Source organism: Gavialis gangeticus, unplaced genomic scaffold (assembly GCF_001723915.1).
Source record: "Gavialis gangeticus isolate Ggan-Ray unplaced genomic scaffold, GavGan_comp1, whole genome shotgun sequence".
Lineage (NCBI taxonomy): Eukaryota > Metazoa > Chordata > Crocodylia > Gavialidae > Gavialis > Gavialis gangeticus.
In genome coordinates, this window is record NW_017729026.1 from 14,455,693 (window position 1) to 14,472,265 (window position 16,573).

Genomic DNA, 16,573 nt, shown 5'->3' on the forward strand with positions numbered 1-16,573 from the left:
ATGGAGAGGAGGGATAGATTGGACATCCGCAAAAACTACTTCACAGTTAGGGCGGCTAGGAGCTGGAACGAACTTCCAAGGGAAGTGGTGCTGGCCCCTACCCTGGGGGTCTTTAAGAAGAGGCTGGATGCCTACCTGGCTGGACTCATTTGAGTCCCATTTTTGTTTTGGGGTTTTGTGTTCTCCTGCCCTGGCAGGGGGTTGGGCTAGAAGATCTACTAGGTCCCTTCCGACCCTAAATCTATGAAACTATAGGTATGTCACTTTACAGCCCTGATTCAGTAAAGAGCCTTTTTACGTCTCACTGGCTTAAATAGTATTTTAAAGATGTCCTTCTGCTGGAAGATTTTGTAAAACAAATTCAAAGATTTTCTTTGACAAATCTTAGTAATTTGAACATATGATATTATATCAACTTGATAGTGAGAGTGCAATGCTAAAGTCACCCAGGCAGAAAAAAACACCAAGGTTTCAGCAACAATGTTACTCAATTATGTAGCACAGGTGCTGTTTCCTATACAAGCTTTTTCATTATGTATGTAGCTTAGATATAATGTTACTAGTGTTATATAAACCTTGAAACAACAGCTATTTCTGTTGGAATCTTGATTTTGGAGTTCCTGGTATTTTGGGGGGGGGGGGTTGATTATGGGAACTTAACTTTGTGTCAGGATAGCTCTTTGTGTTTAAGGGAAGATTTTCAGAGGCACGAAGGGGATTTGGGTATCTGTACATTCTCTATTATATAGAAGGGCTAACATTATTCTAAAGACAGGGAAATCAAAATTAATTGATTGATATCTTTCCTCCCCAGTCAATTGAAAAAGTTCTCTCTAAATCTTAAAAATGTTAGTTCTTAAAGGGATGAGGCTGATGGGAGTAAGTTATATATGCAGTGCTGAAGTCATTTACAGTTCAAACATAATATAATGCATTATTCTAATTTTTGTGTATTTGTTGCAGCTATGAGTTTGTGAAATATCTTAGACAATACATAAGTAACTCACTAGGCTCTGTGATTGAAGATGAAACTGAAAAATGTACCTCTGCTCAAAATCAGGGTGAGGTATCTGGCTATGACACTCTTGTCCAACATGTTACCAAGAAGACTCGGGAATCAAAAGAGTGAGTATGGGCACAGAATGCATATTTAATTATTGGCAAGGTTGCCTGGCCTAATTTTCTCTGTTTCAGAATCTATCATTCATAATTTTAATGTTAATAGTATTTTGCTTAAAAAAACACACATTTTTAGGCATTTTTCTGAAAATACTACTTTTTGGTTTTAAATTCCTCATGGTTTTTCTCATCTTGGACATCATAGTTTGTCTGTCATTGTAAAAGTTAGAGGTTTTCTGCCAAAAGTTGGAAGAAAATCCGTTAAGTGTCTGAGGTTGATCTGAGTTTGAAAGGGTGGTATTATTTAACTTCTTGTCAGTACTTAAACTTAAATAGCTGCATTTTAAATTTCATACTTGATGTATAAATTGCCCTAAAGGAGAAATGATTTTTTTAGCAAGTATAAATGGACATGCCAAAAGAACTTATTTATGATCATTTCCTTATAGATTTAAGTGAACAATGAACATGATGTCATTGATATACACACACTGAAAACTGTATAATTTAGTTACGGTAGACCACTTGAGATTGGTCAAAGTCCTGTGGGCACTCAATTTTCTGGTCAACATATACATTGGAACTATATAACGAGGTTAAGGGACTTAGCCATGTTCTATGATATGTTGGTATATTTACTGAAGAAAGCACCTTAAATAGAAAGCCTATATAAATCCTAGATAATTCATACAATTTGATTAGCCCTTCCTTTCCAATAGATGTCTTTGTTTTCCATCACCTCCAATGGACCTTAAAAAGGTGTATGAAAGAATCATAGGGACAGTTGGTCTGTCTGATAAGTGGGGATCTGGCTTTTCTGTTTGGTGCAGAAAAATCTTGATTTTTCTCCTTTTAAACAGAAAAATCATGGATTTCTCCTCTAAAGGTGAACAGTGCAGGAACTGCAGGTTTCCCTTTGTAGGCTGGAAGAGTTCTAGCCTGCAATGGGCTGCTTGGGAGCAGGATGAAAGGAGAGGTCGGGTGCCTGCAGGGGAGCAGGATGCAGGTGGCAGGTGTGTTCACACATGCATGTGGCAGTCAGGCAGGGTGGTGGAGAGCATCTCCTTCAGTTCCTTCCCGGTACGTCCTATGGGGACTGGTGGGGTGGGACATGAGTGACATGGTGGGCTGGGAGGCACATACCCTGCAGATTCCTGTGCCCACAGTGGGGCACTGGGTAGGGGGCTGTAGATGGGTTAGACCAGCTCCAGGAAGGAGCCACCTCTGTGGCCCAGCAGGCAGGGCCCAGCATGAGAGGGGTGCTGCATCACCATGGCTACCCAGGTGAGGTGCCCCCTCCCTGCTCGGCAGCAGTTGGGGCACAGCTCTGCACTGCTGTGCCTAACCTTGGCAGCCGTAGTGGTGTGGTGCTCTCTCCTGTGCTGAGCCATGGAGGTGGCTGCTGCCTGGAACTGCTCTGGCCTGGCTGCAGCCTGTGTCCCTCTGTGGTCACAGAAATCTGCGGGGGGGGGGACTTGCTTACCACATGTCACCTGTGCCCACTCCCCCCCTTTTCCATACACCCACCTGTTCCCCACACACTCTGTGTGGGAGAGGCAGTGGTTTGGGAATGAGTGGCACTGGCGGGGCCAGGGGGCTCTAGGTTGGGAGTGAGGGGCAGGGCTTGGGGTGTGGCTTTGGAGTGAGGGGAAACAGCATGGGCAGGGACAGGGCACCAGCATATGAGGGCTGTTCAGTGATGCAAAGCAGCAGGGGCAGACAGCAGCAGCTGGACCTGCATCCTGGTGAGTGAAGAAGGCAGGAGGAGCTCTGATCTTCCATAATAAGACCAAAATGAAATGCCAAAATTTATAGGTATTTAGAATTCATTTTATTTCAATGTTTGAGGCACTGGTAGGCATCCAAATTGTTTTAAAACTAAATATATCAATAAAACTTTGTGTGCAACTGATACATACACACAATATATATATATAATATGTGTATATATATATATATGTGTATATATATTGGCGTTTCATTTCAGTTGCGGAAAAGTGCAGTTTGGGGTTTTAAATGGGAGAATTTGGGATTTTTAAACAGAAAAGCCAATAAGCCTGCATGCTTCCAATTTTTGTGGAATTATAGCTGTTTTTATTCAATAAAGTGTTAGTGAGTTGTGATATGAATAGCTTTTAGCATACAAAATTGTTACTCCTGAAGCTATGGTGGAACTTTACAATCTCAATCTGTGTCTTTTGGTATTTGGCGTTTCTGCATCAACCCAGACAAAATAGCAACAGAGTTAGAGACAGTTTATCTCTATCTAGATGTTATAAACTAGTTCAGCTCTTGTGGCTCTTGGTATTTCAAACAACCTGCCTACTTTGGGTATTGAAACCGGAGAAACACTTCATCACAGCAGATGTAGTTCCAATATTTACTGGTGGTGTAAGGTCGTGAATCCTTGCTTCATCACAATTTCTTTCTTTTGAAAAGTGAACTGCAAAGTATAAGAAAGGGTTTTGTTTTTTTTATTATTACTATTTCAGATATATAAAGTAGTTCCAGTGTTCTCGTTAAAAGAAAAAAAAACTAATTACACGCTCCCCCCTATCTTGCTTATTTTTATGTTGAATCAGTTCCTTGATTTCTCTTTTTCTGCTGAAAGGCTTAGTAATGCCTTTGAGGAATGTAGATATTTATATTATAGAAGGCTTTCTGAATAATGAGGTAGTACTCACTGGGCTAGTACCTTTCCTCCTTGCCACCTGTAAATCAAATGAGAGGGAATACTAAGTCTTAGACTGTAAAACAGGCATGTCCTGCCATAAAAATATTTATGGCACCACAAAAGCCGGGGGAACTGATATCATAGCCCTTTGATGTATCCCAAGTGCTTAAATTTGTTGGTGACAGTGAACCTAGTAATAATTTGTGCTGCCTTTTTTCAGCCAATGTCTGTTTGCTTATGACAGGAGAGTGCCATCAGCCCATGGCTGCCCGCATTCTCCAGCTACCCCAGGTATGAACTCCTTCACCTCAGGGGCCTTATTCTGTGGGAAAAGGGACCCAGGTGCCTCACTCTAACACAGGGCCTGCATCTGCAAGTGGGAAACTTCCCCCCATGTCAGGGTGCAGGGGTATTTCCTGTAGGAGATTCAGGCAAGGAGGGGGGAACTCTCATACAGGTTGACCTCCCCCCTTCACTTGTGCACAGTGCCCTAGCTTGGAGCGCAGCTGGAAGAAAACCATCTGGGACCTGGCATGCCTATCATGCTGCTGTACTGCAGCTTGGGACCTACTGTGTAAGTGGGTGATTGCTCCATGCTTGACATGGAGGTGTGTCTGCAGATGTGTGCCTCAAGTTGGGGCTTAGCACCCATGGTCCTTTTCCTGCAGACTTGGGGCCCTGAAGCTCTGGAGGGGCAGGGGACTGACCATGCAGGACAACAGCCCTGTGATGTCTGTAGACATCTGTGAAGTGGTTCAGCTATGCTACAACAAATCACAGCACAGCAAATTGCGCTCCCCAGAGGACGTCTGTCTCTAGCCTCAGTTTACAGCATCATTATGTATACGGTAGCCAACGAAAAAACCAAGTATCTGACATTTGACTTTTGAAGAGCAGAACACTGCTATTTTCAGAGTTTGAGGTCATACTTGTGCAGCATAAAGGAAAGAAAAGCAACTCTTTTTGTTTGTTACAGTTTTTCTTTAGTAATCAAACTAACAAGTATTTATACTGTCTGCTGTGGATATACTTATTTTTAAGCTTTCACATTTGTGGCAGAGTACAAAATTAATCTTGGTCTCTGTCTGACAAAAATCTTGTTTTTAAAACCAGGGCATTTGTTTCATTTTCAGCTGTCAGTTCAACAGGAATTGAGAATAATCAGAATATGTTCCTGGGTTTATAGAATTCATTTTTTACATATTTGTTTTTGAAAGGTTTCACATATAGAAGGAAACAAAAATTCTGTTTTGAAACATGTTTGTATAATGTCGTGCACATCTTGCCTCTCTTCCAATTTGTCAGCAGTGAGTTAAAAAAATTCAGACCCTGATAATATTGTGTCTGAATCTTACTTTCTTTTCAGTGGGATCTCAAGACTATTGGACTCCCTTTTTAGATAACTATACCCTCTCTTTCCTCACCTCCCTATTTTACTGGATACTTTGAGGTAGGAGTACATGTATATTTTTGTGTGGATAGGGATTTATACTGGGAATTGTATTCTTTAATCAGGACCCTTTAACTGTCTTTTTAAAATAATACTCCTATGATAAATTCAGTAATTGCAGAATAAAGATCATTTCATAAATAAGTTTATTATCTAACTAGGGTCAGGTTGTTGTTTGTAAGCTTAATATGTAGCAACAACACCTTTTATATATAACTCCATCATTAACACGTAAGGCAAAATCCTATTTCACTTTATGTATCCAAGTGTCAGTTAGCCAGCTGCATAACTGCTGTTTTTGGCATGTGTGGACAATTTTCAGTCTTACTTCATGGACAGTGTGGATGTGTAATCATTCACAGGGCTACCAAGCATGCTCAGTAGGTTGCATTCTTTTGGGGCATGTCTGTGGCTCTGTTTGTGTTAACCCTGGGTGAACACAAGTCATGAAATTCAGTGTGGCAAAAACTCAGTGTTAGTTGGTGTTAGTCAGAGGAGATGAAAGACCTCCAGTGTTAAACCAGTTTGAATAGACATTCAGTGCACATAAACCAGTTTCAAAATGGCCGAAACCAGTTTGAGATAAACCTGGTTGCCTTGGGGGCCATGTTGACCCACCTCTGGCCCTGATGATGCAGCAGTGAGGGGAGAGCTCTTGGCAGACCAGGCTTGGATCCCTGCCGGTGGCACAGGGAGGGAGGAATTAAACCTCTCTCTGACCAGTTCAGCCCAGACTGGCCATGCTCCCCCAGCACACTTCACTGCAGCCAAGGGCATGCTCTGATGTCCCCCCAGCTCCTGGTCTGAGCAGCTGCAGTCATGTGCTCGCAGTTCCTTAGTCCAGAGAGAATGTTTGTCCTGTTGCAAACCGGTTGAGCCTAGCCAGGTTAGACTAACCCGCAGCAGTTGAATTAATTCAGGCTCTGGCTTCTTGAATGTCTGTCCCTAATCCAAAAATCAATTCTTAAAACCGTGACACTCTTGTTTCTACAGTTTTAGGCCTAGGCTTCTTGTTCAGCCTAACACTTTAGTTTTACTAAAAACTTATACTGTATAAATAATTTAATTTAAACTTAAAACTTAAATTCCCTTAAAAATGTCCTAAATTATCGTGGGCAACAGTAGCGCATAATGGGACATATTATGGTTGAAATGATTTAATTAAAAAAAAATTGTGCATTACACTAGTATCTCATTATATATTCAAAACGTATTTGATATTATATAACAGGGGTCGGCAACCCCCGGCACGCATGCCGAGCATGACACACGAGGCCATTGTGGTCGGCACGCCATGGCCAGCCCCGGCTCTGGGTACCTGCTGCCAGCGATGGAGCCCAGGCTGCTCCCAGCACTATGTGTATTATGGTATGGCAGAGAGGTCACTGTGGAGTCAGATGTGGTGGGTGGACACTGAAGAAGGGGAGCACCAGGGACCATGTCTCAAGCTAGTGTGGCCCTGTGGCAAAAGCAGCATGCAGCCACAGCAGGTTATAGGTTGGACAGCTCTGATGTGAAGTATACTTTGGATCTGAGGTCTTTATTAGGGCCAGCCATGAATTTATCATCAAAACTTTTTTTTACTTGAAAAAACATTTCAAGGCCAGTTTTTATAGAACTGTCTATTTTGAAGAAAAGAATTTGTAATAAAAATTATAATGTCAGAAACACTTCATTTTGTAACTTTAACATTTTCTGTCAGAATCTTGGACTATGGATTTCAAATCACATTTCAATTTCTGAATGTATGTATATATTATTATTTATTTTACTTGTCAGATTTTTATATTGCCTGACAATAGGGATTGTGCTGGGGAATAAGGGAAAAGGTGGTCCCTTGTGGGCAGGGGCTTTGGGTGTGGGGCAAGGGGCAAGCAGGACATCCTGCCATAAACCCCTTGCCCTCATTTTGTTTTTCTGGCATGCTGGCACTCCAGCACCTTCCAAGGTAGTCATTGTAGTGTTTTTTGGCACTCCGGCCAAAAAACGTTGCCTACCCCTGTTATATAATAGGTAGTATATTGTAAATACATATATATGATTGCTATATAATGTAAGTAACATAAAAACTTCCTGGGTCTTCAGGTGGTGGCGATAGCTAAGAGTGCCTTTCACCAGCTCTAGCGAGAAGGCTGCAACCTTCTCTTTTAGATATGGCTCTAGCCACTGTCATTCATGACCTTGTAAACTCCAGGCTAGATGACTGCAGTGCATGGTATGTGAGACTACTTTTGAAGACTGTTCTGAAGCTGTAGCTCGTGCATAATGGAGCAGCCCACCTTCTGACTAGGTTGAGTCCCCAAGAGGATGTAACTCCCATGCTCTAGAGTCTCCGCTGGCTTCCAGTAACTTACTGGGGAAAATTCAAGGTCCTGGTTTTGATTTATAAGACTTTAAATGGTCTGGGCGTCACACAAGGAACCACCTTTTCCCTTATTTCCCAGCACAATCCCTATTGTCAGGCAAGAGCAACCTTCTGTAAGTGCCAACAGTGCACCACGTTTTCCGGGCTGAAATACATGGGAAGTCATTCTAGGCAGCTACACCTCAGCTCTGGAACTCCCTTCCCACTGAGGCCTGCCAGAGCCTGAGGCACATCTTCCAAGTGCTGGAAGGCCTTCCAGTTTGGGCAGGTATTTAGCAAGCCAGGCTAAGCTGTTGTTTAGGATGTTGTTTTATATTCTATTTTAATACTGTACTTGCTTTTATAAATTACTGGGTTTCTTGTTTTATTCTCTTGTGCTCCCTTATTTTATAAGTTATTTTGTTCTCTTTATCCAAGCTACCCTGAGCCTTTGATTAGGAGGGCAATATACAAATCTGACAAGTAAAATAAAATAAATAATAATATATACATACATTCAGAAATTGAAATGTGATTTGAAATTCATAGTCCAAGATCCTGAAAGAAAATGTTAAAGTTACAAAATGAAGTGTTTCTGAAATTATAATTTTTATTACAAATTCTTTTCTTCATGCTTTTTTGGTCAAAATGACAGTTCTATAAAAACTGGCCTTGAAACATGTTTTTTCAAGTAAAAAAAAAATGTTTTGATGATAAATTCATGGCTGGCTCTAATAAAGACCTCAGATCCAAAGTATACTTCACATCAGGGCTGTCCAACCTATAAGTTGCCATGGCTGCATGCTGTATTTGCCACTAGCTTGAGCCATGGTCCCTGGAGCTCCCCTTCTTCAGTGTCCACCCACCCCATCTGACTCCGCAGTGATCTCCCGGCCATACTGTAATATACATAGCGCAGTGGGGAGCATCATGCAGTTACCTGGACCCATGGCGTCTTCCAGCCCTGCAGGCTATGGTATGCTGCCCCGTCTTTTGAGGTGGAGGTGAGAGATGGAAATTGGAGGATGAAGGGGGAGCCCCAATCTGGGAGCAGTTGGAGGAATGGGATGAGTGGTGGGTGGGGGGAAGGGGAACGGAGGGTGCAAATTAACCCTTTCTAGGTTGCATGTGGCCTGCAGGCTGCCAGTTGGGCGTTCCTGCTTTATATTATGCATTCTCTGTTGCTACTTCAGCAGAGGGCCTACGTGGAAATAAAGCACTTAATTAAGCTTGTTGCAACAGAATCTGTAATGAGGATCAGACGTGATCTCTATTGTTATGCTAGGGCTAAGTTTTGCTCTTGTATGCTTGTACACAGCTCTTCTTGAAGAGTGCCTGAATGCAAAATTCTGTTTTTTGGCAAAATGGCAAAGCTAGGAATTGGGCTCATTGTGCTGTTTACTGTATAAACCATTCCAGGTGTTAGGGATGTCATTTGAATCATTGTAGAAGAAGCACAAAACTTAAAACAACCTTTTAGTTCACCTTTAAAATGCATTTATGTCTCTGTTACAGGGGTGTAGGTTGTAGCCGTGTTGGTCTAAGGGCATAGGCAGGCAAGGTTCTTTGGGTGAATCTGATATCTTTTATTAGACCAACTTAAGTAGTTGGGGGAAAAAAAAATTAAGCAAGCTTTCAGGTTCAAAATCCCTTCATCAGGCTGAGGAAGTTACAGTGGTTGGTGTGTGTTCTTCTCTGTATTTTTTTTTTTTTTAAGTTTGCATACTCATTTTATTTGTTATATAGTATTTTGTATTTATTTCACAAGTTTTTCTGTTTGCTCAGTAAATTCAGTGAAATGGAAATGTATATGTAATAGCCTGGCTTGTTCAATTATTTATAAATCAGTTAGTGATTTTTATACTGTTTATCCTAACATTTCCTTGACTTTGAAGGTACAGAGAAATGATACATTCTTTGAAGAATGTTATGATGGTAGTGGTGGAATCTCTGATTAACAAATTTGAAGAAGATCAGATGCGAAATAAGGAGATGCATAGCAAAACCAAGAAAGAGCAACCTACTGGTTATTATACAGACAACTGCTCTGATAGTGACTCTTCATTCAATCAGGTATGATGTGTTCTGTGCTAGCTTTGGGACATTAATATTAAACTTTACACCTTTAAAAAAAAATCTGATTCTTATTTTAGTGGGCAATGAAACAAGAACTGCTTAGTTGGTATTTCATTATATTTTTAATAGCTTATAAGTATTCCATTTTTAATTGTTTATAATTTTTTTCAAAAGATCCTTTAGGCTGGATAGTCTCCCAGATTCTCAGTCTTAAAGCAGTTCTTTTTAAGTCTGATGATGTTTCTTCTCAGATGAACAGCGGGAAACGAGGTCCTTAACACTTCGAGAAAAAGAGAGCTTTGATTTTGTAGATGTATTATGTTGCACTGTATGGATAATTCAGCTGGTCTGTTTCCTTAATCATGAAAAATACTGCCGTACATATGCCATTCTTATTTTTATGTACATGAATGGAATGCATACAAGGAAGAGTGCATGTCTAAGTAACATTAGACAAAAATGTGAAAATTTTTAAATAAAAACATTTGAAGCCTTATATAATTTTTTTCCAGAAAAATAGTGCTGCTGTTTTAATTGCTAAATGTGACACTATCTAGTATTGTGTACTGATATAATGAACTATTTACATGAGCAGAATAAAGATGATCCAACCTGCTTGCCAGAAGTAAAACTTTCTTTGAGTCTTTTGGTATTTAAAATTTCAATTTTAAATATTGGATTAGAATAAATGTTAATATTCTCATTATTTGAAAGTAAATTTGATATTCAAAGATTGCTAGTTTTAACTTTTATTTTTGCGGACGAATAGGATTTACTGAAGGACACTGTACAATCTGTTTTACAGAGCTATACTTTCATGAATCAAGAGCAGTTACAGCTACTTGTAGAAAGGCTTGACCCTGCTCAGCCTACTGAGGTGAGAAATAAAGAAGTAAGATGTGATTTAATATAAATGAAAATTTATGGCATACCATATTTGAGAGTATAAGATTTAGCCCATAAAATTTATCAATATATACTGTCTTCATTGTAATGAATGGTAAAATGGGACTGGAGCAAGTTTTCATTCTCAGTATTTCCACGTTGTCTGCTTGCTGCTAAATAATATCCTTTCAATATTTTAGCAATATTAATAGCAACATACATTTCGCTGTAAACTTTCTTTAGTTTGTATTTGTAAGATGAAGCAAATGTCCAGAGTAGATCTGTCTACAAAAAGACACTACCTACAATAACGTTATTACTTGAAATAGGTTTCAGAGGATATTATGGCTATAAAGCACATGGGAGTGTAGCAATAAAACTTTAAAAGCTGTCTGACAGCAAACTGTTTCATACTATTCACTGTATGTTGTTTTTCATTATTTGGTGGGTTTTTTGTGGGGGAGGTTGGGAAAGGAAGGGGGCATTGGCTGTACTCATAGCCCAGATGGTATCATTTGAATAATAGAATAAAGCAGTTTCATCATTATCTAGTATAAATATCCTGTATTTGGTAACTAAATATTTAGTTGGGAGATCAAAATAGAAACTGGAATTCAATATAATCTTCAGAGCAGGTATTTCAATTTTAATTGGTTGGACATTTTTCAGTATGTCTACTTTTGTGTTGTCTTCACTGGTAGTAGTTCAAATCGCCTTTATATAAAAGCAGAGTTGATTTGTGGAATTCCTGTTTTATATTTCTCCTAGCCAAGACGCGCGCGCACGCGCGCGCGTGTGTGTGTGTGTGTATTTTATGTTAAAGATGTGGTTGAAGGGATTTTGATGTTTTTCTTTATTGTTTCAGGTGCGTCAGGAAGCATTGCAGACATTGTGCTCTGCCCCTCCATCTGATATACTCAATTCTGAAAGTTGGTCTAATTTACGGAAACATCTAACAATGTCTCTATCGGATCGTGATTCCACATTCAGTGTAAGTAAGTGTTGTATATTTAGCAACCAGATACTTAGCCACTCTAAACAATTCACAAGAATAAACAGATATACATATAATATGGTAGTCCACTGGTCTCCAATACTATATTAACTGTTTTGTCAGGTAGATTGATTTTGAAGTAAAATGATGTATGGTTTTCCTGTAGTGTTTAATTTGAATATAAGAGGCACACGATTTTAGTTATTATTAGATTTATATACTGCCTACCCAGAACAGGCTCAGGCAGTTTACTATTAAAAAAACCAAAATAAATGATAAAACAGATACAGTAGAATAGTATGTAATAATGAACAACAAATTTGGAACAAGTAGTATTCCAAAACTTAAAACCATTTTTATTTGGGCAGGTGGAATTATGTTTCCTGAAGTTGTGCAGGCTTGGACTCTGACAAGGGAGAAGGAGTTCTAGAGCTGAGGTGTGACTACCAACAATGACCTTCTATGTATTTTCCCAAACAAACTTAGTGGACACATGGTATTTGCATGTGGTTGCTCTCAGCTGACTTTGGGTATTGCAGGGTGCGTGCGACTGCACATGCATTAATGTACCATTGTTACTGCACATTAAGTTTAGTACCTTTAATATGAGGTACTACATAAATGTGCAGTAGCCGGTGCCAGGGTGGATTTGACTTGAATCGATTTAAATCACTGGTCAGGAAGCCTCGATATAATTACTGTTTTCTACAAAAAGTGCATTTTTGTTGTTTGATATAACCTTAACACGCATTATTGACAACATGGAGATAGATGTAGGTTTCATTTTTAGATGATACACATTATATATTTTAAAGCAATGATTTATTTTAATATTTTTTCAGGTTAATTTTGCAGCTACAGTAGAAAACTGAATTATGATTTGATTATTTTATTTACCAAAGTTAATTGAAGCAGATGCTTATGAAGTCATTGGGAGGTGAACTATCTCCAATTCACTAGATTAATCATGGATATTTTTGCCATGTTGTATTAGGAGGATGACAATAACCATCACCAGAAAACAATAGACATTTAAATGGTTTTATTTAACTAAAACAACAAGCTTATGTATTTTGGATATTTTTTCTTTAAGAAACGTATAATTATTTTAACAAAACAAGCATATATATTTTTTTTTTAAATTTTTAACTATTTCAGTTATAAATGGGAAATGTGGTTTTATTTTTTTTAAAGATTATTTCAGCCAGGTCAACATGAGAAACTTAAAATACTGAGTTATGCAGGAAACTCAGTCTTTACCTTCCTCTTCCTGTTTATTCATAGACTGGAAAAAGAAGACAAGTTTCCTTGTTTTTTTCCAGCTTCCAAGTGACTTCTCAATTTAGAATGAATTATTCCAAAGGAAAAAAAATCTTTTTTCCCTGCACTCTGTTCAAGACTACAGAAATACGCTTCAGAATAGTTGGCATATGGGCTAGAGAAATGTAGAACAATGCTGAGAACTATGACTATGATAGTTCCATCTATTTTGTCATGTTTTTGTTCACATATTATTATCAGATAATGGGGAGTTCTCAATATATCACTCAAACAGTCCACTACTGAGTTCCGTTGCACGTCTTGTGGGAGTTAGTTTTGTTCCTTCTGCTTTCTTCAGAGCAGCTGCTGCAAAGTGTTAGGGAAGTATTTTTCAATTTCATCAGCTTTTATTTCTGGAGCACTAAGGTCTTTGGTTAAGAGATGTATCAAATGAATGCTGCAGCCATATGTTATTAGCTTGGGGCTTCCTTCAGTTTCTTCTAGATTTCTTCTCATCTTTGGTAACATTTGCAGCATTGTGTGTGGCAAAGCTGTGGACTAGACAAATGTGATAGTTTCATAAAGTAACAACTATATTTTTGCTCAAACATTTTTATGAGAATTCAAGTAGTCCAGAACTCGACCCAAAATATATAACCAGGGAAGACGGGCAGTGCTTAAGAAAGAAGTGTGAAACAAGAAAGTTTACTAACCTGGAGAGCCTGCATAGAATCATAGAACATTGGGGTTGAAAAGAAACTCAGGAGGTCATCAAAGCTTTGTCTAACTGGGTCCTAAAAACCTCCAAGGATGGAGATTCCACCACCTCTCTGTGTAACTTTTTCCAGTGCTTTACTACCGTCCTAGTGAGAAAATCTAGCATCTAGCCTAAGCTTCCCTTGCTGCAACTTGAGACCATTGCTCCTTGTTCCGTCATCCATCACCACTGAGAACAATCTAGCTCCATCCTCTTTGGAACCCCCCTTCAGGTAGCTGAAAGTTGCTATTAAATCCCTTCTCAGTCTTCTCTTTGGCATACTAAAGAAGCCCAGTTCCCCCAGCCGCTCCTCATAAGTCATGTCCCCCAACTCCTTCACCATTTTTGTTGCCCTCCTATGGACTCTCTCCAGTTTGTCTATATCCTTTCTGTAGTGGGATGCCCAAATCTGAACATAGTACTCCAGAAGTGGCCTCACCGGTGCTGTATAGAGGGGAAGAATCACTTCCCTTGACCTGCTGGCAACACTCCTACCAATGCAGCCCAATATGCCGTTAGCCTTCTTTGCAACAAGGGCGCACCATTGGCTCATATTCAGCATATTGTCCACTGTAACCCCAGGTCCTTTTCTGCAGAGCTGCTGCCCAGCCAATCAGCTCCCAGCCCGTACCAGTGTGTAAGATTCTTCTGTCCTAATTACAGCACTTTGCACTTGTCCTTGTTTAACCTCATGAGATTCATTTTGGTCCACTCCTCCAATTTGTCTAGGTCACTATGAATTGTAGCCCTACTGTCCAACGTATCTATCATTCCCCTCAGCTTGGTTTCATCCTCAGAGTTGCTGAGGGTGCACTCTGCCATCTTCCAGGTTGTGGATGAAGATATTGAACAAAACCGGCCCCAGAACTGACCCCTGAGGCACTCCACTTGATACCAGCTGTTATCTAGACATTGAGCCACTGATTACTACCCTCTGAACCCAACACTCTAGCTAGTCTTCTATCCACCTTACAGTCCACCGATCTATTTTGTACTTTCTTAGCTTGCCTGTGAGAATGTTGTGGAAGACCATATCAAAAGCCTTGCAAAAATCAAGATACACCACATCCACCAGTCTTCCTGCATCTACAGAGCCAGTCATCTCATTATAGAAAGCAATCAGGTTGGTCAGGCATGATTTGCCCATGGTGAATCCTAACTGTTTCTAATCACCTTCTTCTCAAAGTGCTTAGAAATGGATTCCTTGAGGATCAGCTCCATGATTTTTTCTAGAGACTGAGGTGAGGCTGACTAGTCTCTAGTTCCCTGGATTTTTCTTTTTTCACTTTCTTAAATATGGGCACTATGTTTTCCCTTTTCCAGTCCTCCAGGACCTCTCCTGACAGCCATGCATTTTCAGAGATGATGGCCAGTGGCTCTACAGTCACATCAGCCAACTCCCTCCGCACCCTTGGGTGCATCCCATCTGGTCCTATGTCCAGCTCTTCTAAATAGTCTCTAGCCTGTTCTTTTGCCACTGCTGGCTGCTCACCTCCTCCCCAAACTCTGCTACCAAGTGCAGTAGTGTGGGAGCTGACCTTGCCTGTGAAGACTGAGGTAAAAAAGGCATTGAGTACTTCAGCCTTTCCTGGATCCTCTGCCCCTAGGTTACCTCCCCCATTTAGTAAGGGACCCACACTTTTCCTGATCATCCTCTTGTTACTGACATACTTATAGAAACCCTTCTTGTTGCCCTTCACGTACCTTGCTAGCTGTAACCAACTGTGCTTTGGCCTTCCTGACTTCATCCCTCCATGCCCAAGCAATACTCTTATACTCCTCCCAAGTTGTTTGACCAAGTTTCCACTTATAAACTTCCTTTCTGTCATTTAGTTAACTGAAGAGTTCCATGCTAAGCCAAGCTGGTCTTCTGCCATACCTGCTGGTCTTCCAGCACATCAGGATGGTTTGTTCCTGCACTCTCAGTGAGGCTCCTTTAAAGTACAGTCAGCTCTCCTGGACTTCTTCCCCCCTCAGACTGGCTTCCCAGGGGATCCTGCCCATGAGTTCCCTGACCGAGTCAAAGTCTGCTTTCCTGAAGTCCTGGGTCCTTACTCTACTGCTCTCCATCCTTCCTTCCCTTAGGATCCTGAACTCTTAAAATGCCATGGTTGCTGCTGCCCTACTTGCCATTTATTAGTACATTCCCCAACAATTCTTCCCTGTTTGTGAGCAGCAGATCAAGAAGAGCAAGGCCTCTAGTTGACCGCTCCAACACTTGTAACAAGAAGTTGTCCTCAACACTTTCCAAAAACTTCCTGGATTGTCTGTGCACTGCTGTATTGCCCTCTCAGCAGATGTCTGAGTAATTGAAGCTTACCATGAGAACCCAGGGCTGTGCTTGGGAAACTTCTGCTAGCTGTTTGATGAAAGCCTCATCCACTACTGCCTCCTGGTCTGGTGGTGTATAGCAGATCTGCACTATGATATCACCCTTGTTGCTTTCTCCTCTGATCCTAACCCAGAGACTTCTGATAGGCCTATTTCTAGTTTCATACTGGAGCTCTGAGCAATCATATGGCTCTTTTACATAAAGTGCAACTCCTCCTCCTCTTCTCCCTTATCCTTCCTGAACTATTTGTACCCATCCATAACAGTGCTCCAGTCATGCGAGCTATCCCACCAAGTCTCTGTTCTTCTAATCACGTCATAGTTCTGTAACTGTATGAGGACTTCCAATTCTTCCTGCTTGTTTCTCAGGTTCCATGCATTTGTGTACAGGCACCTTGTAGTAATTAGTTGATTGCCCTGATTTCTCTGGAAGAATGAGAGCACTCCCCTTGTTGTCCCTTCCTGCTTGCTCTTCCTCCAGGTCACCCACTTTCCCACTTATCTCAGGGCTTTTGTCTCCATCCCCCTGAAAAGCCTAGTTTTAAAGCCGTTACTATGTTAGCAAGCCTGTCTGTGAAGATGCTGTTCCATTTCTTTGTCAGGTGGATCATATCTCTGTCCAGCAATCCTCCTTGCTAGCTATTCTGCTCAAAATGTTTCTCTTTTGTTGCTACTGCCCTCCC

General features: G+C 40.5%; 1 protein-coding gene across 2 annotated transcripts in view; it reads left to right on the forward strand.

The window, feature by feature from the left end:
* The window catches only part of TBC1D32 (TBC1 domain family member 32), a 238,286-nt gene that overhangs the window by 7,465 nt on the left and 214,248 nt on the right, over positions 1-16,573 (forward strand). Inside the window, exons 1-5 of one of the 2 annotated variants that reach the window (XM_019520033.1) lie at positions 1,046-1,125; positions 4,014-4,084; positions 9,483-9,660; positions 10,469-10,540; positions 11,414-11,539. In XM_019520033.1, coding sequence (XP_019375578.1) covers positions 9,493-9,660; positions 10,469-10,540; positions 11,414-11,539 — 366 coding nt within the window. In that variant the 5' untranslated portion in view covers positions 1,046-1,125; positions 4,014-4,084; positions 9,483-9,492. Of the gene's footprint in view, positions 1-963; positions 1,126-4,013; positions 4,085-9,482; positions 9,661-10,468; positions 10,541-11,413; positions 11,540-16,573 lie in introns of those variants that run through there. The other variant, XM_019520032.1, reaches the window with a different exon arrangement.